This window comes from Oncorhynchus kisutch, linkage group LG10 (assembly GCF_002021735.2).
Source record: "Oncorhynchus kisutch isolate 150728-3 linkage group LG10, Okis_V2, whole genome shotgun sequence".
NCBI classification, from domain to species: domain Eukaryota; kingdom Metazoa; phylum Chordata; class Actinopteri; order Salmoniformes; family Salmonidae; genus Oncorhynchus; species Oncorhynchus kisutch.
Window position 1 is genome coordinate 15,072,842 of NC_034183.2, and position 26,455 is coordinate 15,099,296.

The following is a 26,455-nucleotide window of genomic DNA, read 5'->3' on the forward strand; positions in this document are numbered from 1 at the left end:
TCAATGTAAGTATGTAAAAATATTTATTTAGAAACAAATAACAAAATATATCAACATAAAGAAATAACACTAGGTACAAAAAAAAAAAGTTTACAAAAAAATATATACACATCAATGCACCAGGTTACTAATGACTCACGTTCCCTGACAGGGTTGATTGTTTTTGTCTGCCACACGCTCAGTTGTCTGTCACAAATGTGAATCTATAACTACGAAGAAGTATAAAAGTTTAATACTAAAATACAGAACCAGAATACAAAAAGGTCTGCAATGCAACATTTTTAAGCTGTCTCAGTATCTTGAACCATACAGTCCTGTTCATCCTGTGTCAACAAAAGGAATCGGTTTGAATTCCAGCAAAATAACTATTGAGAATGAAACTATTGATAAGATATGAGAATGTAGAAGGTAAGAGTCAAGAAGTGAAATTATGTAGCCTACAAATTCAAATAAACTGCAGTACATTTAGCATAGTCCAAATTCTGTGATCCATGCAAACAATAAACATGAGGTTTGCATAAAATATTGTTAACCCCAAACTTTTTTTAAAAAGTCTGAAATGACAGTGACAAGAAAATAGCCATCCAATTGGCCACAAAACTTCATTTAATGTTTTTTAATGACAAAGTCTTGCAATGTTGACCGTCAGGTCTGAGGTAGAGGAGGATACTGTCAGATATATTGGCTCAGTCATTTAAGAATATAAACAATAACTACGATAAAAAATAACCATATGAACTGCCCAACCTTACCACAATAAGGTCAAATTCTGCATTCGAAAATAACAATTTTGTTATGAAAAAGGTTATCATAAACAAAACGAAATTGTACACAGACTATATTTCCATGGGAAACAAGTTACAAGAATCAGATTGTCAACAGTCCTCACTCCACTCCTCCATTCCTTAACTGCAGGCAATACAAACTAGTCTTGGGATAGCCGCTTGAATTTCCTCTGAAACTCCTGGAAGGCAGTGGAGGAAGACTTGGGGATTTTAGTGGGCGAAGAGGTGAGAGGATAATATCTCTTCTGAGGGCCAGCAGACCATAAACCTACTGGGAGTGTAATAGTTCATTTGTTACAATAAATAAAACCAAAAAAAACACCTCACATTTGACAGAAAGGAATAAATAGAGATCAGGAACTGCATAGATACACTACCGTTCAAAAGTTGGGGGTCACTTATAAATGTCCTTGTTTTTGAAAGAAAAGCACATTTTGAGCATTAAAATAACATCAAATTGATCCGAAATACAGTGTAGACATTGTTAATGTTGTAAATGACTATTGTAGCTGGAAACTGATTTTCAATTGATTATTTACACAGGTGTACAGAGGCCCATTATGTGCAACCATCACACACGCCTGTGTTCCAATGGCACATTGTGTTAGCTAATCCAAATTTATCATTTAAAAAAGGCTAATTGATCATTAGTACAGCTGAAAACTGTTGTGCTGATTAAAGATGCAATTAAACTGGCCATCTTTAGACTAGTTGAGTATCTGGAGCATCAGCATTTGTGGGTTCGATTACAGGCTCAAAATGGCCAGAAACAAAGCATTTTCTTCGGAAACTCGTCAGTCTATTCTTGTTCTGAGAAATCAAGGCTATTCCATGTGTGAAATTGCCAAGAAACTGAAGATCTGGAACAAGGCTGTGTACTACTCCCTTCACCGAGAAGCCCAAACTGGCTCTAACCAGAATAGAAAGAGTAGTGGGTGGCCAGGTGCACAACTGAGCAAGTGGACAAGAACATTAGAGTGTCTAGTTTGAGAAAAAGACGCCTCACAAGTCGTCAACTGGCAGTTTCATTAAATAATACCCACAAAACACCTGTCTCAAAGTCAACAGTGAAGAGGCGACTCCTGGATGCTGGCCTTCTAGGCAGAGTTCCTCTGTCCAATGTCTGTGTTCTTTTGCCCATCTTAATCTTTTATTGGCCAGTCTGAGGTATGTTATTTTTAAATTTGCAACTCTGACTAGAAGGCCAGCATCCCGGGATTGCTTCTTCACTGTTGACGTTGAGACTGGTGTTTTGCGGGTACTATTTAACTTCATGGTGACAGGAGGGCAGTATTGAGTAGCTTGGATGAATAAGGTGCACAGAGAAAACTGCCTGCTCAGTCCCAGATGCTAATATAGTAGTATTGGATAGAAATATAATATTAGTAGTATTGTATAGAAAACACTCTGAAGTTTCTAAAATCATGTCTGTGAGTATAACACAACTTATTTAGAAGGCGAAACCCAGAGGAAAAACCATTCAGATTTGTTTTTGATTTTTTTGGGGTCACTCCCTTTTCAATGGATTTTTGTTGGGAATCCAGATTTCTAAGGGACCTTCTTGCAGTTCCTATCGCTTCCACTGGATGTCAACAGTATTTTCGAAATTAGTTGAGGTTATTCTTTTGTGTAATGAAGAAGTACGGCCATCTTGAACGAGGGTCACTTGAAGTGTACTGTTAGATACAGGCGCGTGACCAGAAAGCTAGCTACAGTTTGTTTTACTCCGGAATTGAACACTGTCTTCGATTTTATTGATTATTTCCGTAAAAAAATACCTAAAGTTGTATTACAAAAGTAGTTTGAAATGTTTTGGCAAAGTTTACAGGTATCTTTTGAGATATTTTGTAGTCACGTTGCGCAAGTTGGAACCGGTGTTTTTCTGGATCAAACGCGCCAAATAAATTGACATTTTAGATATATATCAATGGAATTAATGGAACAAAAGGACCATTTGTGATGTTTATGGGACATTTTTTATTTTTTTAAATTTATTTTACCTTTATTTGACTAGGCAAGTCAGTTAAGAGCAAATTCTTATTTTCAATGACGGCCTAGGAACAGTGGGTTAACTGCCTGTTTAGGGGCAGAACGACAGATTTGTACCATGTCAGCTCGGGGATTTGAACTTGCAAACTTCCGGTTACTAGTCCAATGCTCTAACCACTAGGCTACCCTGCCGCCCCAAATATTGGAGTGCAAACAAAAAATGCTTGTCAAAGGTAAGGCATGAATTATATTTTTATTTCTGCGTCTTGTGTCGCGCCTGCAGGGTTGAAATATGGTTTCTCTCTTGTTTACGGAGGTGCTATCCTCAGATAATAGCATCGTTTGCTTTCGCCGAAAAGCCTTTTTGAAATCTGACATGCTGGCTGGATTCACAACAAGCGTAGCTTTAATTTGCTCTCTTGCATGTGTGATTTAATGAAAGTTTAATTTTTATAGTAATTTATCTGAATTTGGCGCTCTGCATTTTCCCTGGCTTTTGGCCAGGTGGGACACCGTCCCACATATCCCAGAGAGGTTAAATCAGCACAACAGTTTTCATTTGTGCTAACATAATTGCAAATGGGTTTTCTAATGATCAATTAGCTAATAGTTTAAAAGGCTAACAAAACGTGCCATTGGAACACAGGAGTGATAGTTGCAGATAATGGGCCTCTGTACACCTATATAGATATTCCATTTAAAAATCAGCCGTTTCCAGCTACAATAGTAATTTACAATATTAACAATGTCTACACTGTATTTCTGATCAATTTTCTGATATTTTAAAATACACATTTTTTGTGCTTTTCTTTGAAAAACAAGGACATTTCTAAGTAATCCCAAACTTTTGAACAGTAGTGTACAAAACTTACTTGTAACTTTCCTTACAAAAGACATGCAATGTAGGAAGCCATAATACATACATTTTCAACATGTGGTTGGATAGAGCATGCTATTACCTTGGGATTTCCGGACTATTGTTTTAGTACTCTCAGTCGTCGCAGCAACAGCACCAGCACCAGCCATTTCTTATGGGAAAAAGTGTTTCAATGTGAAAAGGGTAGGTATAAATGTCTAATTACAGGTAATCGTAATTGGAGTAACCATAATTGGAGTAAGACTAGGGCTGGGCGATATGGCCAACATCTCATATAACAATATTGTTCACATTTTTGACGATATGACAGCATTTTCTGTTTTAGAATAATAAAAGTTCTAAATATTCAGGAGCCTAGGGTGGCAACACATACATTATGTGATTTCAATGTGGCATTCTAGATTCTGATTGAACAGTATAAAACAATTTCAACCAAAAAAATAATGTTCTGCATTTCCTGCACTTTTTGTATCATTTTTACACTGTCCGGTAGGGCTGCATGATAGATAAAGGAGAAAAAAATCTAGGCCTACAGTAGTTTATTGGCGAAGTGTTGAAATCGTGGAAGTATAATGATTATTGTAATTCAATAGTTGGAATATAGAGGGCATCACTTTGAATACATTGTTATTTGACATGACAACAAATTAATAAGCCAGGGAGGAATTATTTTGACAGGATAGGAACGTGTTGTTCAGTGTTTCCTAGGGGACCCTATACAACGTTATGTGTGTATTCTCTTACATCATGTAGCTAGCTCGAAATCATGCTTCGCCTAAAGATGGGTTAGCTGACGTCACAAAAAAGATCTGCACGCTTCAAATGGGACAGAAGTCTGAGTTGTTGTGATTCTGGATAGCCAGATATCTACCAACAATACAAGAAACTGTCATGTGGGGAATCGTAAAGGGCTTGTTTCAGTTAGTATAATCTTTTTCTTGATACAAATGTCTTGAGGTGTTTTGACTGATTTCATGTCAATGCTAATATGGCAACAAACAAAAAAATCACTAGCTAGCTAACCAACAACTGTAACAATGTATTTGAGAGACAAGTGCTCATTGAGCAAATGTATTTGTTTTCAATAAACATTGAAGAAATATAGTTTACATGTCAACAACTAAACAAATGTTTTACTCCACTGTTACGCATGCATCGGTTGTGTTGCTAAACAATCAGCCTGTCTATTCCTCTCTGATTTAGAAACATTCTGCATCAGCAATGGTATCAATCAGGCTGCATTATTGGCTAGCTACGTTTGCGCCGACTGATTACATTTGGATAACTAGTTAGCGATTAGCATTAGTGGCGAACATGATTTATTTTAGCCCCAACGTGCCAAGAAAAGGCAAACTAGATGTTTGCAGACTAAGATACAAACTAGTAGTGTAATTACAGAATACTTAGAAAGCAGCATCGAGGAGAGGGACGACTTTCAAGAAGCAAACAGAGTACTTTTTTTTTTTTTAAAGACGACATTTCACACGCCAGAGTTGCATATCACATTTAACAAACCAAACACTGAAATATAGTTTTAGAAGGTAAAGTTCAAACCCAAACTGGTTCTTGCATCAATACCGGGACGCAGTCAAATATGCTATACCGCCCAGCCCTAAGTAAGACAGAGCAAGGATATCTGTTTTGGTACTCCTTACCCTTCATTGAACCAGTCTGTGTCAGAGTGTCCATGGGTTCTTGTCCATCTTTGAAGTTGAACGACTCTGGCAGCACACTGAACCTCAGAACACTGTTCTCCTCAAGAGGCAAAAGAGCAGGGCTCCTGATCTTAATTGTACTTTTTTCCACTGTAACAGGTTTGCTGGATGGCACTGCCTTGATCCTAGATTTCTTAAGTCTGAGTTTCAGGCCATTTAAGATTCTCTCTCTTTCAAAGTGCCGCAAAGTCTGCTTGACCCTTACAGTTCTTTCTGGTGTGGCTCGTCTTTCAGAGGATAATGCACTACCATCTGTGTTGGTCAAGGTAACAGTCTTTTTGGCAACTTCAGCACAAACAATCTTCGGAGCAAAGCCTCTTCTGTTTCGTAGTCTTGGTCTGCCCCTGGACTTTGTCTTCTTTGTTGGCACAAAACTGTTCTCCCACTCGTTGAAGAGCCGTTTTCTGACTGGGCTTTCCACTGGCGGGCTGGTCTCGGAGGGCTCTATCCTCCAGGACTTGACATTCACACTGAGGGTTAAAGGAGGCGCTGGAGCTTTGTCTGCAAAAGGTCTAGGTCGAGAAGAATTATGGTCCTTGCGTTGGCCAGTTACTACAGTCCCATTTGTCCTCTGGGGCGAGGAACCAAACAAGGCCAGACTTACTGTTGTGACCCTTGAAATCTTGGTCCCAATTCCAGGTTCTGCTGGCTTCTGGAGATTGCGACTGTTTGAAGGTCGGTCTTCTTCCAAAGACTTAGAAGCACTTTTATTGGGGGACTCGAAATCGTCATCTGTGTCAGTCAAGTTGACCTCAGGAACAAGTTGAATGAAGGGACCCAAACCTTGCCTTACTTTCCTTCGCTTTCTTGGGACAGAATGAGGACCTTCAACACATCTCTTGTGTCCAACCCCTTTTTGTTTAACCTTCCAGCTACAATTTAATTTAGGCGGTGGATGCTTGTGACATCTTTGTGCCAAGGAGAGTGATGTTAGAAAACTGATTTTCTCTGCTGGTTGGCGTAGCAGATTAGAAGTAGGAATGGTAACTGTAGGAATGACTTCACTACCCCCAAGGTTCCCTTCTTCCAAAGAGACACTAAGTGCTTGTACACATTCCATTTGTTTCTGGAGTGGACCTGGTATTTGCTGCTTTCGCTGTACATTGTCCCACGCTAGCTCAGACATTGGGGTGGATACTTTGAGAAAGTCTTCATAGCTCGAGAAGACATCTTCAATTTCAACTTCAACAATGTTTGGGCACTTGCTGGGCAGGCACAGTGATGGGGGTTTTGACAATGGCAAGCTCTTTGCCCCATTAGTGTATGGGCGATCAGTCTCAGATTCACTATCAGACAAGAAAATAGTTTGGCATTCAATGCCTGTAGATTTCCCTGATTGGGGATTCCCATTTTTACCAGGATTCCCTTCCCTCTTTCTTTCTGCTGTGCCATTTGATTTCCATAAATCCAGGCTTTCCCTTTGTTCTGCATTTGTTGTGCTCGGTTCAACAGCCAAAGTTCCCTCGACAAACATCTTTGCATTCACAGTGGCCTTTGTCAAACCCAATTCAGTCTTGTACTGGCATTTGCAGGACACAGAATTGGTGGACCCACTGAACACTGCCTTCCAACGTGAGAGACAACAGTAATCTTCCGATTGGACATCCACTTCATATTTTACAGTCGTCAACTTTACGTCTACTCTCTCAGATGATTTATCCTCCACAGAGTAGTCTTTCAACTCATTCAGCTCCACATCCACTGGCAATTTCAACTGATCTTCTCCTACTTTGTCTTGCAGTAGCTGGCCATTGAAAAACCGCATAGCCTCTTCTGGTGTCAGCACGTTGATCTCCAGGGAGGAAAATGGGTCACATAAAATGGTGTTTTCACTTTCTTTCTTAACTGGTGAGAGGGTGTGTGTAGAGCTGTGTGCCAAACTTGACCCTTGAATTTCTTTAGGATCAGATTCAGAGGGTGCTGGTCTCTCTGTCTGAATCACCTCAGTCTGCATGTCACTGCCAGAGTCTTCATTTTCTACAGAATTTTCATTTTCGGTACAATTCCGTTTTGGTTGTTCATCTCCTCTTCGAAAAGTCTGTTGGTGATATATTAGTGACGAAGGGAATCCAAACTCCCTGTCTATGTCATCAAGCTGCTTATTGGTATTCAGCCATGAGGACTCTTGACCCGGGACCACGGGGTAAACAGAATCATGTTTAAGAATGACACACTTCTCTTCAACTTGAGCCCAGTTTTTGCGCCTAACTTGTGAAAATATGACAGACTGTGATGACATATCTTTGCCACACACAGATCTAACCTCTCGCATTATATTCTGGAAGATACCAGATCTTACAGCATCTATAAGCTTCTGCCCATCTCCATCCCAATATAGGCTTAGTAGCTTGCTTTCAACCAGTGTCTCAGAGCATTTTGGATGTTGCACAGTGTCTACAAACTCCTTCAATTTACCAAGTCTCCATTTGATTACAGGAACTGAGGACAATTCAAAAATGTCCTCATCTGAAACTCCTTTTTCATTTGTTTCCTCACTCAATTGGTTAACATGCACATGAGTGGTCATTTCTGTGCCAGCTAACTCTTTTCTCTGAGTGGCTTGACATTTCAAATTAAATAATGGTTGAGAATCCACTTTCTCTACATGTAAGCAGTTCGATAGTGACGGTTCAGACTCAAAATATGAATATGTCTTGGCCAGTTCAACAACTGAAGTTTCTGAATCCTGAGTCACTGTTCTTCCAGCACCCAATTCTAATGTAGCTTCTGGTCTGACCTTGGGGACCTTTTGTCCAAATTCATTTGTCAAAGAAGCAGATACAGTAAGGGTTGTTTGGGCTTGTGATGGACTCTGGTCACAAGATTCTTCCCCAGGGTTGCTCACATTTTCACCACTAGTTGAGAACGACATACCTTGGGTAGTCAAGGGCATTCTATCAGCCACGTTGAGAGATGTGTTTGTCTGCATACACTGCGATAGTGGTTGTACAACGGCGATGGCCTTCTGCACCGTAGGAACAGAGGGGGCATTACTTGCAGATGATCCTTGCCGTACCAGAGCACTTTCATTAGGTTTATCTCCTATCAAAATAACCTTTTCTGCTCTAAATCCATTTCCACTTTTGTCCTCTGTTACCGTTACGTAATAGCCCTGTCTTATGGGGTATGACGGTGGCACAGACTCACAGTTTTGCTGGCCTGAAAACTGCATACCATGGTTTAGCACAGATGAAGATGGTCCAGTGTTGGATATCAGAACGGAGGTGTTTTTTGGCTTGTAATGTAGGGTATGGGCTGAGCCTTGGTTTGGTATGTATTGCAGAGAATGTGCTCCTGCCCCAACCACATGTCCCGTCTTGTTCAGCACGGGTCCATGTGAGTGCTGGCCTGGGTATGGTGGAGGAGCGGACTCACGGGTGTGCTCGACTGAAGACTGTATACTATTGTTTGGCACAGATGAAGATGGTCCAGTGTTGGACACCAGAACGTCTGCCTTGTAATGTAGGTTGGATACGCCTTCGATATGGGGCCTAGGATATGGGGAATGGTGTGCATTATTTTTAATGGCCCCTGCCTGACTGTTCATATTTGCACAATTTGACACAAGTCTGTTCTGTTGTGGTGGGTTGGTAAGGCCTGCAGGGTGATATCTTTGAAAATTATTAAGAGAAGGGTTATGCATAACATTGTATTGAGGATTCTGGCTAATGTTATGCATTGGCATTGACTGCCCCACTGTAGCATTTGGTAGATTGACCTGGTTGTTGCTGTCCGTGAGAGGTTGGAAGGGATACATTTGACTGTGGTTTGATGGGTCAGTTTGGACAGGTGTGCCATGTTGAACCCTGTTCATCTCAGTCCTGTTATTGTTTTGATTTAGAATCAAATACAGTTGTTTATATGCTGTGGGAGACCGTGGAGATGTCCTTGATGGCACAATACTTGTCTCCTGTGCAATTTGCAAAGAGTTTGGTGTTTGTGGATATCCCTGATGAAGACCTTGAACCGCCATCCTAATTGAATCCTTTCCACTCACCACAGTCCATTGATGATTCACATGATTGGGACTCCTACCCATTGCAAGAGCAGCAGAGGTACCACTGGAGGTCCCCTCTTGTCTGCCAAGTACCAGCTGCTGACTGCCACTTGCTGGGCTTTGGAGATAAATACAATTTGTATTCAGTGATGCATTAATATCAGAGGGGCAGTGAATGGTTGCACCCTGACCATCCTGTACCAACCTCTGTGAATTGTTACCATTAACACCCAAAGACCTATGTACCTGCTGGAAAGTGGTTTGAAAAGCATCGTTAACCCTTCCAGGCAGGGTGTGATGGTATCCACTTTGTGATGTAACACCAGTTGATTGTGCAGCTGCATTGTTAGTCAAGAGTGATGTCAAAAGGGGACTAGTGGCCATTAGGGTCTGCTCTTTTGTGGGTGCCTGTTGATTCTGGGTCTGTCCACTCAAGTAACCTACACGGGTTACTTGACTGCTGTGTGGTAAGCATTCACCACCTTGAGTATATGGGACCACTGGTCCAACTTCCCTACCTAGTGTATACGCCACTGATGGTCTGACCATCCCATATTGATGAGAAGAGGTGCTCGGATTCCCACTCAGCTGACCACTGGTGACTTGAGGACTTGAGGATTGTCCAGTGACTGATCGATCCGGTCCACTTTGGGGCCAGGTAGAGGTCTGCATTCTCCTTGGCTTCTCAGTCTCGCCTTCTGCCATGTGGTATGGCAGAACGTAACCATTTCTGAAATGAAAAAACAGGATTAGCCCAACAAAACACACAGTAACAAATATAGCTTGAATCCAATAGTAAAAATTTAGGGTACGGCAATCTTGTGCCTGAAAGCCATCATATTCTTTGAAAGCATAGAAGTGATCGGTAGGCTAGCTGCTATTTTTTCACCACTAATCTAAACGGAGGTGAGTCGCTCGACTGGAGACACCCAAGATGTGGGCACATTGCATCAGCACTACACCCATGAATTAGGGTAAGCAACAGATAAACTCATACACACATCCGAGGTTGAGGGGTCTGGAACGGTACATTGGTTTACTCCCTGTGAGAATGCACTGATGGGAACTGAAGACAAAAATCATCAGATGTACTCAAGGTAAAGGAGGAGACTTGAGTCCAGTAGAAGTACAAGCGGTCACGTCAAGATAAAACGGCTACTATAAATTGAACCCTCTCTTGAACTCAAGGTTATACATTGACTTAATGATACATTCATCACTACATTCTCATGACTATGTCATGTCTCTCATAAAACATGAGTTTGTCACAGGAGATGGATTTATCACAGCTTAATTTTCTTTATTTACGGTACATTTTCAATCTGTGCCGTATTGTTTCCTATGATGGAAACTGTATGACTTGCGCACCTTTTTATTGTATAAATTAGCTCATTAGTATGTGTTAGGTTGTTGGCGCTTGTGTGCATTATTTTAGCAAAAAGTGTAAGTACAGAAAGTGTCGGTTTCAGGTCAGACAATTTTGGTTCTGTATATTAAGATGAACCTCTTGGTGTTAGGGGGCAGTATTTTCTTTTTTTGAGAGGAAAAAAACATTCCCGTTTTAAACAGGATATTTTGTCAGGAAAAGATGCTAGAATATGCATATAATTGACAGCTTTGGATAGAAAACACTAACGTTTCCAAACCTGTAAAGATATTGTCTGTGAATATAACAGAACTGATGTTGCAGGCGAAAACCTGAGAAAAATCCAATCCGGAAGTGCCCCAGGTTTTGAAAGCGCTGCGTTCCATCCAATGACTCCCTAGTCAGCTGTGAATGTACCATCAACGAGCTTAAGCTTTCTACGTATTCCCCAAGGTGTCTACAGCATTGTGACGTAGTTTACGCATTTCTGTTGAAGAATAGCCGTAGGCAGCCACATTGCGTAAGTGGTCACATGGTGGCTCCGAGAGAGATTCTCGCGTAAAATACAGAGGTAGCCATTATTCCAATTGGTCCTAGTGAAAAACAAATTGTCCCGCCGGATCTATTATCGAATAGATATTAGAAAAACACCTTGAGGATGGATTCTAAACAACGTTTGCCATGTTTCTGTCGATACAATGGAGCTAATTTTGAATATTTTTCGGCGTTGTGGTGATCGCAATTTCCGGGCGATTTCTCAGCCAAACGTGAAGAACAAACGGAGCTATTTCGCCTACAAAAATAATATTTTGGGAAAAAATGAACTTTGGCTGTCTACCTGGGAGTCTCGTGATTGAAAACATCCGAAGTTCAAAAGGTAAACGATTTAATTTGATTGCTTTTCTGATTTCTGTGACAAGGTTGCCTGCTGCTAGCAAGGCATAATGCCATGCTAGGCTATGATAAACTTACACAAATGCTTGTCTAGCGTTGGCTGTAAAGCATATTTTGAAAATCTGAGATGACAGGGTGATTAACAAAAGGCTAAGCTGTGTTCCAATATATTTCACTTGTGATTTTCATGAATAGGAATATTTTCATCTGGGAGGGGGGCCAGGGCGATCTGCCCCTCCCAAAAGATAGAATTGGTAGATAATTGGCCCTCTTTCTGGGACTGACCCACAAACAGGACCAAGCCTGGCCTGTTGAGGAGTGACAGACTCCATCCTAACTGGAGGGGTCCTCTCATCTTATCTATGAACATAGACAGGGCTCTAACTCCACCAGCTCTACAATGTGATAGCCAGCCTGCCAGCTTAGTGGAGCCTGCCACTAGCACAGTCAGTGTAGTCAGCTCAGCTATCCCCATTGAGACCGGGTCTGTGCCTTGATCTAGTTTGGGCAAAACTAAACATGGCGGTGTTCGCCTTTGCAATCTCACTAGAATAAAGACCTCCTCCATTCCTGACATTTTTTAAAGAGTTTGAGATACCTCACATCTCAAAATAGGGCTACTTAATGTTAGATCCCTCACTTCCAAGGCAGTTATAGTCAACGAACTAATCACGGATCATAATCTTGATGTGATTGGCCTGACTGAAACATGGTTTAAGCCTGATGAATTTACTGTGTTAAATGAGGCCTCACCTCCTGATTACACTAGTGACCATATTCCCCGTGCATACCACAAAGGCAGAGGTGTTGCTAACATTTACGATTGAACATTTCAATTTACAAAAAAATACGTTTTCATCTTTTGAGCTTCTAGTCATGAAATCTATGCAACTTACTGAGTTACTTTTTTATATCTACTGTTTACAGGCCTCCTGGGCCATATACATTATTCCTCACTGAGTACCTATCAGACCTTATGGTCATGGCAGATAGTCACATGGAAAACTCCACAGACCCACCCACTTTCAGAGCCATCATCGACTCAGTGGGTTTTGTCCAACATGTCTCCGGACCTACTCACTGCCAGTCATACTCTGGACCTAGTTTTGTCCCGTGGAATAAATGTTGTGGATCTTAATGTTTGTCCTCATAATCCTGGACTATCGGTGCACCATTTTATTACGTTTACTATCACAACAAATAATCTGCTCAGACCCCAACCAAAAATCAAAGGCTGTGCTATAAATTCTCAGGCAACCCAAAAATTCCTAGATGAACTTCCAGACTCCCTCTGCCTACCCAAGGACGGCAGAGCATGGTGCCTTGTGTTACAAGGTTCATGGAAGTGGAAGACACTGAGCCGGTGCAAGGAGACAAAAGGAAGAGGCACATGGTCAAGTTGGGGTGGCAGTTGTATATTGCCCAAGACCCAAAGACCAAATTGGACTGTGTATATTCCTGCCATATGCTGGTGGACAGGAAGGCAGTTCCTGGAGAGGGAAGAGGTAGAAATGAAACTGCCCCTCCTGAACCACAAGGGAAACTGAGACAATTTATAAACCTATTAAAAAGAAAAACAACCACTGACATGCAAGACCCTGGAGAGGTTACATCAAGGCAAAGGGACACAGGCCATACTAGGTCCCCCATCTATAAAAAAAAATAAGAAACTAATGTACTCCTACTCTGTCTCCACAGGGAAACATGAGGCTGGGGGAATATAGAACCAGGCATAGGGAGTGTAAGGTAGGATGGTGTTGGTGGGTAAGTATTCTTTCCACCATAAATATAGTGCCAAGCGCTATAGTATTTGGATTAAGCCTAGGGGTTATTCATGAGCAACAAGAAAGAGAAGTATTAAAAAGGCATAGAAATAGAACAAGAAAGATGCCAGAGTAGCATCCCCACATATAGAGCCTTAACCAAAAGATGGGGAATACCAATACAGTGCACCCCAATAAATAGGACAGATTGTCTGGGATATCCATCGGTAAAATTAAAACAAAAATGGAATAATACCAACTGGAACGATACCTGGAACGATAATAGCAATCTAGTGGTAATATGGAAATCAATAACTAACAACACCCTGCAAGGATGGCTAGTAAACATAACCCAAGGAGCGGTGTTCGTTAACTTAGATAGGGGGCAGCATTTCTACTTTTTGATAAATAGCGTGCACAATTTCAACTTCCTGCTACTCATGCCAGGAATATATTATATGCATATGATTAGTAGGTGTGAATAGAAAACACTCTGAAGTTTCTAAAACTGGTTCAATCATGTTTGTGACTATAACAGAACCTATGTAACAGGCAAAACCCCAAGGAAAAACTGTTCAGAATAAAAAAATGTTTTTCCCTCTGACAGTTCCCTCAGTTGTCTTTGCCAAGGGAAATTAGATCGCGCCCATTTTACAGTTCCAACGACTTCCACAGGATGTAACCATTCTTTGGAATTGGGTTGAAGTTAATCATTGGTGAAACGAAGAAGATGCACATCCTGGAACAACGTTACACCTTTGATAGTTACACAAGAGGGAAAAGGGAGCATGTTTTGTTTACTTTTCTCTATCGAATACAGTTTGCCCCGTCTACAATTTGATCGATTATTAACGTATTTTTTTTTGTATTACAAAAGTAGTTTGAAATATTTTGGCAAAGTTTATAGGCAACTTTTGAAATGTTTTGGAGTGACGTTGTGTTTTGGAAAGCTGTTTTGTTCTGGATCAAACCTGCTTTATAAGTGGACATTTTGGGTATACATGGACGGAATTAAGGACCAATTGTGATGTTTATGGGACATATTGGAGTGCCAACAAAGAAGCTCGTCAAAGGTAATGCATGTTTTATATTTTATTTCAGCGTTTTGTGTAGCGCCGGCTAAGCTAATTCTTTTGTTTACAACTCGTTCAGGTGGTTCAGGGGGGGGGTGCATGCTATCAGATAATAGCTTCTCATGCTTTTGCCGAAAAGCATTTTTAAAATCTGACATGTTGGCTGGATTCACAACGAGTGTAGCTTTAATTGAGTATCTTACATGTGTGATTTAATGAAAGTTTGAGTTTTATTGCGTTTTAAAACTTTTACATGCTTTGCAAGAAGATGTCCCTTATAATTCTGTTTACAATGCAGAAAATTGGCAAATCAAAATAAACGTTCTATCAGAGCTTAATTGTTATTTTTGGGAAGCACATTTGAATTCGAACATATAAAGCTTGTATGTGAAAACTACTTCAAAGGCGCATACAATTCAGTTGTTTCAATCACGCTAGAGGGAGGCTCGCTCGGCTGGTGCTAGCACATGCGCAGATCAAATACACCACTGGAACACAGATTAAGGTCTTTACATTGGGGATGCAAATGTCTGTCAATTTTGCTGCAGACTAACTGACCCTCATTAACCGGTCAATAAACGGTAACGTTTAAATACTATGAAAGAGGTGTATATAATGAGGTTGTTTTCCTGGCACCGCATGGCTAGGTCTCTGAACTCCTCCCTACAGGCTGTCTTGCCGTTGTCGGTGATCAGGCCTAGCACTGTTGTGTCAACCGTTAACGGTCATCATGCACGATGGAGTCGCTAGGGCACGATGAGCCAAGTAAAGCTCACCCGGCCAAATCCTCCCCTAACCCGGACGACGCTGGGCCAATTGTGCACCGTCATATGGGACTCCCGGCCACGGCAGGTTGTGGCACAGCCCGGGAATGAACCCGGGTCTGCAGTAACACCTCTAGCACAGTTCTAAACATCGCACCTGCCCTGGGGAATTCCTTATTTTACCTGGATGACACGCTGATAGTCAACAGTAGGCAGGCTATAGCCTATGCATCCGATTGGCAAATGAGAGGCGCGCGCTACAAACTGAGATGAATAAAAATAGCATTTTTTTGTTTTATTGTGGCCAAAGTTAACACACGATTGTATTTCAAATTGTTATTTGTTGTGCAATGACGGATTACAAAAGCAGGCTTCACTCCAGTAGCCTACATACTTTTTGAGGAGATACTCTATTGCTGTCTGACAGGTGGTAGGCTATTCCACTCCTCAAACTAGGCTCTGTATGCTGCGCACATGTGACAAATAACGAAAATACACATGCACAAATGTAATTCCACACAATTATGCCTTAGTGCCCTCAGGCTGCTTTAGAGCCTGCTTGTGACCATAGGATTAAAGCCTGCACAACACACTCCAACTGAGACACAAGACTGCTGTTGCGCAAAACATGGTTCCCCATTGTCACCAGGATGCTAACCGCACAAATAGTTATAGAGCGCCAAACTAATACGCCTGACTCAAGTCATTGCACGCACCCCTGTCAAAACAGGAAGCACCCTAGCCCCAGCCATAAACTGCCAGTTTCAGTTCCCCTTATCTCACGACTCCTTGACATACAGACATTTCATCGCACGAACACGAACACTCACACCACTGCCATTTTGTTACAACTGAAATCCACTCTGTCCAGCGTCCATGATTTGGTCTCAACTCTCCAGTATTTGAACACCAACAACCCATAAAACGATAAGCGTGACCGGTCAAATGTATTTTTCGGCAGCTAACTGATTAACCATTAACATCCCTAGTTTACATTTCCTAATGATTAGAATGATTGCTAAGAAAACCAGGTGTTTTTAATCGGCGTACGCCTACTTCGATTTTGAATTTAAGCCGAGTAAGGTATTTATGACTATTGCATAATCTGTTTATTGCCAAAATTAGTGTGCATGTAAGCCTACTCAGTCATTCAAGGTGTGTTATCAGATCAGTCCCTCATATCTAATAAACTTAGGCTAGCTGTCATAGGTCAGCGGTTTTCAAACCTCTCCTGGGAGACCCCAGAAATGTCAACGTTTGGTTGTAGCCATGAACTACAGGTAACTGCAAAAATAAAGGAAACGCTAACAGTGTATAATAGGGCATCAGAACAGCTTCAATGCACCTTGGGACAGGTTCTACAGGTGTTTAGAACTCTATTGGGGGGGATGTGACACCATTTTTCCACAAGAAATTCCATCATTTGATGTTTTGTTGATGGTGGTGGAAAACCACCAATAAATAAATAAAAATAAATAAAGAGTAGAAATACCGGTATGCAAAAGAGCAGAAAGGTAAATAAAAACAATATGGGGATGAGGTAAGTAGATCGGATGGGCTATTTACAGATGGGCTATGTACAGCTGCAGCGAACGGTAAGCTGCTCTGATAGCTGATGTTTAAAGTTAATGGGGGAAATATAAGTCTCCAGCCTCAGCGATTTTTGCAATTCATTCCAGTCATTGGCAGCAGAGAACTGGAAGGAAAGGCGGCCAAAGTAGGAGTTGGCTTTGGGGATGACCAGTGAGATATACTTGTTGGAGTGCGTGTTACGGGTGGGTGTTGTTATCGTGACTAGTGAGCCGAGATAAGGCGGAGCTTTACCTAGCATAGACGTATAGATGACCTGGAGCCAGTGGGTCTGACGACGAATATGTAGCGAGGGCCAGCCGACTAGAGCATACATGTCGCAGTGGTGGGTGGTATATGGGGCTTTGGTGACTAAACAGATGGCACTGTGATAGCAAATTGGATGTAGTCTGAGTAGAGTGTTGGAGGTTATTTTGTAAATGACATCGCCTAAGTCAAGGATCGGTAGGATAGTCAGTTTTACGAGGGTGTGTTTGGCGGCGTGAGTGAAGGAGGCTTTGTTGCGAAATAGGAAGACGATTCTAGATTTAATTTTGGATTGGAGATGTTTAATATGAGTCTGGAAGGAGAGTTTACAGTCTAACCAGACACCTAAGTATTTGTAGTCGTCCACATATTCGAAGTCAGAACCGTCCAGAGTAGTGATGCTGGTCAGGCGGGCGGGTGCGGGCATCGAACGGTTGAAAAGCATGTATTTGGTTTTACTAGTGTTTATTAAGAGCAGTTGGAGGCCACGGAAGGAGAGTTGTATGGCATTGAAGCTCATCTGGAGGTTAGTTAACACAGTGTCCAAAGAAGGGCCAGATGTATACAGAATGGTGTTGTCTGCGTTGAGGTGGATCAGGGAATCACCCGCAGCAAGAGCGACATCATTGATATACAGAGAAAAGTCGGTCCGAGAATTGAACCATGTGGTACCCCCATAGAGACTGCCAGAGGTCCAGACGATAGGCCCTCCGATTCGACACACTGAACTCTGTCTGCAAAGTAGTTGGTGAACCAGGCGAGACAGTCATTTGAGAAACCAAGGCTGTTGAGTTCTTCAGAAGTTCCAGCTAGGCAATCTAACGTAAGTTAGCGAATTCTTTTGCTAGCTATCATACAGTAGCCATACATTAATAATTATATAGCTAATATAAGTAGACATGCAATCATAATTTACTGTAGCGCATATACAGCACCCACAAGCTACCGGTTGTTGAAAACAGAATCATTGTGGGATGCACGACTGATGACTTTCCGGGCAATTGCGGTCCATTTAAAAATAATTCCTTCCTCCCTCACCCTGCAAGTGTACACTAGTCAGGCATCATGATACGTCATCAGAAGTGTCTACTTAATTTGAGGGCTGAGGGAATAAGGTGTGTATTTTAAGTGTTTGGAATGCAGCTCTGGTTACAGACACAGGCTGCCCAATTCTGAACTTTAAAAAATATATATATATTATTGGTCTTTTTACCAATCAGATCAGCTCGGAAAAATATCTGCTGTGAAAAGATCTGATATGACTCGTCCAAAGACCAATTGGTGGAGAAATATCAGAATTGGGCTCCCTGTGTAAATGCAGCCACACACACCCCTTAAGCCCACTATGCTCCTTTCAGACCCCTCTTTCAAAGTCACAGATCTCTTCTAGCCATGGTGGCCAAAATAATGGGCAACTGGGAATTGTTATAAATGACCCTAAGCATATTAATTGCTTAATTAAGTCAGGAACCACACCTGTGTGGAAGCATCTGCTTTCAATATACTTTGTCTCTCAATTACTCCGGTGTTTCCTTTATTTTGGCAGTTACCTTAAGATCTCCTGATTCAAGTAGTCAAGGGCTTGATAATTAGTAGACAAGTTGAATCAGGTGCGCCAACTCTGGAAAGATACCCATTTACAACTACTGTCCAGACAGCTCTCTCTTTACTGTGTGCCACGTGAGTCACATCAGCTAGGCTACACTGTACTATTAGTGGATACTCACTGCTTTCAGGGCAGGTCTGACGGTTTTGACTAGCAGGGGAAACTAGGTCAACTTACGCACAAGGTTAGGAGAATTACGCACAAGGTTAGGGTGATCTCACATCAGCCTCGGTGAGAAAGTCCGGACGGTGTTCCAGGGCGTGTCCTCAGGGCATATGCAGACCAGCTGTCAGGCGTCTTCACAGACATTTTCAACCACTCCTTGTCCCAGTCTGTAATGCCATGTTTCAAGCTGACAACCATCATTCCGGTTCCCAAAAACTTTAAGGCATCCTACCACAATGACTACCGCCTTGTAGCACTCAAATCTGTAATAATGAAGTGGTTTGAAAGGCTGGTCATGACACAGAACTCTTATCATCCCAGACACCCTGTACCCACTCCAATTTGCATACCGACCCAACAGATAGATCCACATACATTGCAACACCTCCCTCTGCAACTGGACTTTCTGACAAGCCAGATAGTAAGAGTAGGCAACAACTCTGCCATGCTGACCCTCAACATTGGGCCCCCCCAAGGGGTGTGTGCTTAGCCCCCTGTACTCCCTGTTCACCCATGACTGTTTCCACTCACCGCTCCAACAAGTTTGCTGATGACACGACGGTGGTAGGCCTGATCACCAACAGCGATGAGGTCAGAGACCTGGCAGTGTGGTGCAAGGACAACAGCCTCTCCCTCAACGACAGGTAAGACCAAGGTGCCAATCGTGGAAACAGGGGCGGGTGCACATCCCCATCCACGGGGCCGCAGTGGAGGGTCAAGAGCTTCAAGTTCCTTGTGTCCATACAACTTAGGACTTAACATGGTCTTCTCACGCCAGCACAGCCGTAAAGAAGGCATGGCAGTGCCTCTTCTCCCTCAAGAGGCTGAAAAAATGTGGCATGGCCCATAGGAACTTTTACAGTTGCACCATCGAGAGCATGGTGCATGGACTGGTTGTAAAACCGTCTGGTATGGCAAGTACACAACCCTCAACTGGAAGCCCTATACAGGGTGGTGCCGACTGTCCAGCACATCACTGGGAGGAGCTCACAGCCATCCAGGACATACACGCGAGGCGGTGCCTGAGAATCTGGATCTGAAAACCAGTCACTATCTGGTGACCCCCATTTGCCTCATGCAGCACGACACATACATATCCTTTGCATAAGAGTTGACCAGGCTGTTGATCGTGGCCTGTGGAATGTTGTCCGGAAATATTGGTGGGAACTGCAACACACTGTCGTACACATTGATCCAGAGCACCCCAAACAGGCTCAATGGGAGACATGTCTGATGAGTATGTAGGCCATGGAAGAACTATGACATTTTCAGCTTCCAGGAATTGTTTACAGATCCTTGCGACATTTATCATTCTGAAACATGAGGTGATAGCAGCTGATGAATGGCACGACAATGGGCCTCGGGATCTTGTCACGGTATCTCTGTGCATTCAAATTGCCATCAATAAAATGCACTTGTGTTCGTTGTCTGTAGGTTATACCTGTCCAATCCATAACCCAACCACTGTTCGCAAACCGGTCGCACCACAAAGTCATACACACTGTCATCTGCCAAGTAGAGTTGAAACCGGGATTCATTCATGAAGAACACACTTCTCCAGCATGCCAACGGCATTTGCCCACTTTAGTCAGTTACAACGTGTTGTAGAAATATTTGCTTTATTTCATTTCTCAGATACCGGAACTTGTGAATACAAATAGAATTTATTACAAAGTAACAAGCCGAGCTGGTTCATGGATCAACCAACTTTCCAGCCTCGGCACACACTTTCTATACAGTTTATCCTTACGTCACACACATAGTAACTCCTCTTTATGTTAATGACTCTGGCATTTAGCCACCATTATCTTTTTGCCTTGCACTCACTTCAGCTTGGTTTCTATTTTCTTATTGGCACAGACATTAGGGCATAGATTCTATTGGTGGCGTAACCATAGCAATGGTCCAAAAATAAACAGACTCCCAAGGCACATGCATGTCTAATGGTGCTAAAGTAAAACAAACCTATGCTCCTAATTAGAGGTTGACCAGTTATGATTTTAACGCCGATAACGATTACTGGAGGACCAAATAAAGCCGATACCGATTAATTGGCCGATTTTTTAAAATGTATTTACTTGTAATAATGACAATTACAACAAAACTGAATGAACACTTATTTTAACTTAATATAATACACTAAATCAATTTAGCCTCAAATAAATAATGAAACATGTTCAATTTGGTTTAAATAATGCAAAAACAAAGTGTTGGAGAAGAAAGCAAAAGTGCAATATGTGCCATGAAAAAAGCTAACGTTTAAGGTTATTACAATTGGCTGATTTCCTTATATGAACTGTAACTCAGCAAAATCTTTGAAATTGTTGCGTTTATATTTTTGTTCAGTATAGAAGGTTGATTAACTGTATTGCAAATATATAGACAGTGGTAGGCCTGATCACCGACAATGACGAGACGACCTCCTCCCTATAGGCTAAGACCTGGCCAGGTGGTGCCAGACTAAAAACCTATCCCTCAACGTAACCAAGACTAAGGAGATGATTGTGGACTACAGGAAAAGGAGGACACAGCATGCCCCCATTCTCATCGCCGGGGCTGTAGTGGAACAGGTTGAGAGCTTCAAATTACTTGGTGTTCACATCACCAAAAAAGAAACATGGTCCAAACACACCAAGTCAGTTGTGGAGAGGGCACACGACAAAGCCTATTCCCTCTCAGGAAACACTTAATTTTTTTTGCCCCAAGCCATAAGACTCCTGAACAGGTAATCAAATGGCTACCAGGACTATTTGTATTGTGCCCCCCACCCTTCTTTACACTACTGCTACTCTGTTTATTATATATGCATAGTCACATTAACCATACCTTCATGTACATACTGCCTCAATTAGTCCGATTTACCGGTGCCTGTATATAGCCTCACTACTGTTATTATTCACTGTCTTTTTACTGTTGTTTTTTTAGTTCCTTACTTATTGTTCACCTAATACCCATTTTTTACTTAAATTGCACTGTTGGTTAGGGCCAGTAAGTAAGCATTTCACTGTAAGGTCTACTACACCTGTTGTATTCGGTACACGTGACAAATAAACTTTGATTTGATATAGGCATATTGTTCATTTGGAGAAATGGGAGGTGTTTGATGCACAAGAATTCTAATAATGGTAGGCTAATAAAAACGTAGGCCTAATGATAAAACAGTGCATTTGCCATTGGTAAGGAGATAGCAGCATGTCGTCTAATATGTTTCCTTAACTTTTATAGGCCTAAATAATCTTATTGCAGGACATCTCTCCTTTTCTGACATAAGTGGTATAAATTATTCCCACCCCACAACAAATAGTAGGCTAGCATTTATCAAATCACTCATTCAATAGCCAAGCATTCTCAAAGGTAAATAGATTGGTAGCCTTGACAGTATGGGTAGGCTACAGTATTGCGGTACAATATTAGGTGTTCAACATCATAGCCCATTTAAAAAAGGTGCTACATGTTATATTTGTGGCCAGAAAATCGATTGTCAAATTGACTGGAGCTGAGTGATTTGTAGAAGTATCACATCCTAACAAATTGTGTCATGTAGTAGAAATATTGGTCCAATAATATTTTTCAGATACTGGAACTTGTGAATTCAAATAGACTTTATTACAAAGCAACAAGCCGAAATTGGGATATATATTTTTTTGACCCGAGGAAAGAGTGCCTACTACTAGCCCTTCAACACCACTTCCAGCAGCATCTGGTCTCCCATCTAGGGACCGACCAGGACCAACCCTGCTTAGCTTCAGAAGCAAGCCAGCAGTAGGATGCAAGGTGGTATGCTGCTGGCTTATCCCTTCGTCTTGCTTCTACCTTGTTTACACCCATCTTAACTTGGATATCCCTCCTCTTAATGGCACAGACTTCCGAGCATAGATTCTACTGGTGGAGTAACCATAGCAATGATACAAAAAAATGCCTAATGACCCTTCCCTTAGCCTAATGACCCAGACACACACATACGGTAAAGCCTATATTGATTCTGCTTAGTACTCTAAGATACATAACCTATAGGAAAATCCCCTATAGGCACAGCATGTAGCTGTGGCACTTTTATTTTTTATTTCACCTTTATTTAACCAGGTAGGCTAGTTGAGAACAAGTTCTCATTTATAACTGCGACCTGGCCAAGATAAAGCATAGCAGTGTGAGCAGACAACAAAGAGTTACACATGGAGTAAACAATTAACAAGTCAATAACACAGTAGAAAACAAAGGGGGGAGTCTATATACAATGTGTGCAAAAGGCATGAGGAGGTAGGCAAATAATTACAATTTTGCAGATTAGCACTGGAGTGATGAATGATCAGATGGTCATGTACAGGTAGAGATATTGGTGTGCAAAAGAGCAGAAAAGTAAATAAATAAAAACAGTATGGGGATGAGGTAGATGAAAAAGGGTGGGCTATTTACCAATAGACTATGTACAGCTGCAGCGATCGGTTAGCTGCTCAGATAGCTGATGTTTGAAGTTGGTGAGGGAGATAAGTCTCCAACAATCGGTTAGCGGGCGGCTCACAAATAAGGCTGCAACATTAAAATGCATTATTTGGGGGGAAAATGTCTTTAAACACTATTATTCCTCTACTACTGTAGATATATTAAAGAAATTTTTTTTTTGAACTACAATGCTAAAATATTATATGTAGTACCTCTAAATTTCTGCGCATATATCGAAACCAGGAAATGAAACCAATCATTCACAGATAAAAAAATATTGAAAAACAATTTTGGAAAAACCACTGAAACGTTCTACACACACACCTCTGCCGAAATTTGTCATTGTGCTTTCTTTAAGGAACTTTCATGGTCCAACATCTCCAAATTAGGGTGTTTTTTTTACCATAAAATGTGAACTAAGGCGTTTTCACGGCAGGGTTTGTGTTGGAAAATCGTCTTTACAAATATAACACTTACAAGAACTTGTGAATTCAATAAAGGCTTTCAATAAAAAATATCAGTCCGCGGAACAACCAACTTCCTTAAACACTGGCTCTGTATTTATACACATACAGCATATGAGTTCATCCCACATGCAAATGAATTTACTTCTCCCAGTCCATCTGCCACCATTATCTTTTAATGTAAGTGTCCTGTTTCTTCACGCCCATATCTGCTTTCAGTTAGCTTATAATGGTGGCAGGACCCTTCATTGTCCTAAAAATAATATATGTATAGCTTCCTATGGACTTTTAGCTCGGTGTGCTCTTTGGTATGTTGCCCTTATTACGACTAAATAGACTGTGTGTCCCTCCATCATTAGTATGTCCACTTATCTAATCTTTGGTATGCTGCCCTTTCTAGCAAATACATGTACATGTCGCCTTTTCCTCTCGTGGTCTAATGTATACATGTCTTTGTTCTATGTAACTTCCACAGGTTTTAGCGCTCGTTCACAAAGCACAAATATAATATGGCACTGTTTTATCAATGAAAACATACTAGGCTATGTTGTGTGTGACCGTTTTCTAAATCCCCATAATTTGTGGCGCACACAAATCCTAAAATCTCCATTTACGTCAGAATTTCGTCAAAAATGTAAGCACTGTTAATGATAAATGAGGCCCCAGGCTTCGTGGAGTTCAGCTAACGTTACGCCCTTACAAAAAAAGATCGCAGTCAGCGTGCAATATAACTACAGTATGCTGCAAATACTTCGTCCAAAACAACGTTTTTTTCGCAGTTGTAATTTTGCAGTGTAACTGCAGTTATAGTGCAGTATAACTTTTGTTATACTGCAGTTTCAAAACTACAATATGTTTTGTAAGGGCGCGACTACTCCATTCACCCAAGGTCTATAGCCTACTTTAATGTACATTATAAAACGCTTACCGTGTACCTATGTTTGTCCTCTGTAGATGCGTGCCTTTGTTTGCTGAAATCTATACGTTTTCAAAAGTTAATACCATTGACTGCATGCTCATTTATGTATCTCGAAGATGGCAACAAAGCGAAAATGCGCATGCTCAATAAGTATTTAGAGACCTAGGCCTGTCGTCTGAGATTCAAGGTATGCGTTTCTGAACTAAATCTTTTTTTTAAGTATTGACCTTGAACGAATCTATTTAGTCGGAGATTAATTCCACAAAGCCTGTTCTCTGCTCGACTCGGTTGGAGTTAATCAGAAACTTCCTTCACGATGGGTTGAGTTTAGTCAGCTACTATGGACCACCCTGGGTCACGTGTGCATCATGCTAGTCTGAGTTGCTATGCGCTTTGGAATTCGAAAATGTATTAATAAATCACAATATCATAGGCAGGATCATTTAGCCTAATATAGCCTACTTTCTTCCTTTTCAGTCGGTCAAATAAACACTGCCTTACAGAATTGCCTTGCTTTAGTCAGAAAATATTAGCCTACAGTTTGAGTTATCTGCTGTCCAGCATGGACAGATAACTATTTACTTCATGTTAGTAAGAGATAGACCTAAAATTATATTTTAGAAAATGTATTTACAGATTATTCTAAAGACACCTAGTCCGTTAAAACCCGTAATCCTCAAATTGCTCCTTTGACTCCAGCTTCAGCAGCCACACCAACTACGTTTTCTACGGTAACTTTTTCTGAAAAGGCATTTACAGATGATCCTATCCTAAAAACACATTGTCTGTTAAAACCCGTAATCCTCAAATTGCTCCTTTGACTCCAGTTTCATCAACCACGACAACTACGTTTGCTACGGTAACTTTTTTCTGAGGTGCGTTCAATTCGCTTGAACGTTTGCTACGTTGCGGAACTGTTTATACTGAACCACACGTTTCCCCCAAAACGTTCTTGGTACTTTTGTTCCCATTTGGTGGGTGTGGCTTCAGAGGTGAAAATCTGATATCAACTTTGGAGGGGACAATTACATTACATTTTCTCTAGAGCAATTCCTGAGGGTGACACCAAAAGTAGTGCTGTAACACATAGCCTACGTTGTAATATGTTAAATGTTTATTGAGGAACCATAATTACTACTACTGGATAATTGATAGGTACAGTAGTTAAATGAAGGGTTGTCCCAACTTATTAAATTGTTTAAATCATTATAATACTACTAATAATAATAGTTATAGCAGTGTTCCTTATCAGTCCAGTATGTTTGCAGGTATTTGTATTTACAACCAGCAATACCAAGCAAGGCCAGTAGGGGGTAATGGTACTGTATACACTGTATGGGTGCAGGTTTCATAAATACAATGAACATGGTGAGATCTCATCTCAAATAATCTCCATTGAGAACCATCACAAAGTTGGTCTACGCACTGAACTGTCCTTTTTATTGAACTTTTTCTGATTCATTTATATAGTCATTAAATATGTGCCACTGGTTTGAGTCTATTACAACATCTTTACAAGAACAAAACGCTCAGAATAAGTACAGTTCTAAAAGCAAGATAACTACTTCAATGAAAAACCCAAACAAGTCAACCAAAATATCCTTCAGAAATACTTAGTTATTGTTCAGTCAGTGTCTCAACTCTTCAAACAACAGCTATGGACAAGTATGTCACACAAAGTATGCAATTTTAAATAAAATAAAATAAATAATTAGTAAGTGTACTGTCATGTACTAAAAACGACTAAACAAAATAACAAATATCATACTATACACCAGGGGTTCTCAAACAGGGTAGGTGGA

The 26,455-nt window shown here is 41.1% G+C and overlaps 1 protein-coding gene across 4 annotated transcripts; it reads right to left on the bottom strand.

The window, feature by feature from the left end:
* On the bottom strand, positions 1-25,580 carry si:ch211-106e7.2 (uncharacterized). Of its 4 annotated transcripts, none has more exons than XM_031833195.1 (4): positions 24,663-25,580; positions 5,307-10,093; positions 3,734-3,802; positions 1-1,053 (listed from the first exon to the last, which is right to left on the bottom strand). In XM_031833195.1, the coding sequence occupies exons 2-4, from the start codon at positions 10,066-10,068 to the stop codon at positions 926-928; spliced, it is 4,959 nt and encodes a 1,652-aa protein (XP_031689055.1). In that variant the 5' UTR covers positions 10,069-10,093; positions 24,663-25,580; the 3' UTR covers positions 1-925. The 4 variants fall into 4 exon arrangements, with proteins under 4 accessions (XP_031689055.1, XP_020347980.1, XP_020347981.1 ...); XM_020492391.2 differs by having other exon boundaries at positions 1-1,056; positions 25,288-25,576; XM_020492392.2 differs by having other exon boundaries at positions 1-1,056; positions 24,663-25,576.
* Positions 25,581-26,455: the final 875 nt, after the last annotated feature.

What these genes read in the sequence shown, in the direction of transcription:
- si:ch211-106e7.2 (XM_020492391.2), bottom strand. Translation starts at nt 10,068, where the DNA reads ATGGCAGAAGGCGAGACTGAGAAGCCAAGGAGAATGCAGACCTCTACC. An exon ending in ACAGACTGGTTCAATGAAGG is followed by an intron (nt 3,803 to 5,306) that starts GTAAGGAGTACC and finishes TTTTCCCATAAG; the next exon opens with AAATGGCTGGTGCTGGTGCT. An exon ending in AATAGTCCGGAAATCCCAAG is followed by an intron (nt 1,057 to 3,733) that starts GTAATAGCATGC and finishes TTACACTCCCAG; the next exon opens with TAGGTTTATGGTCTGCTGGC.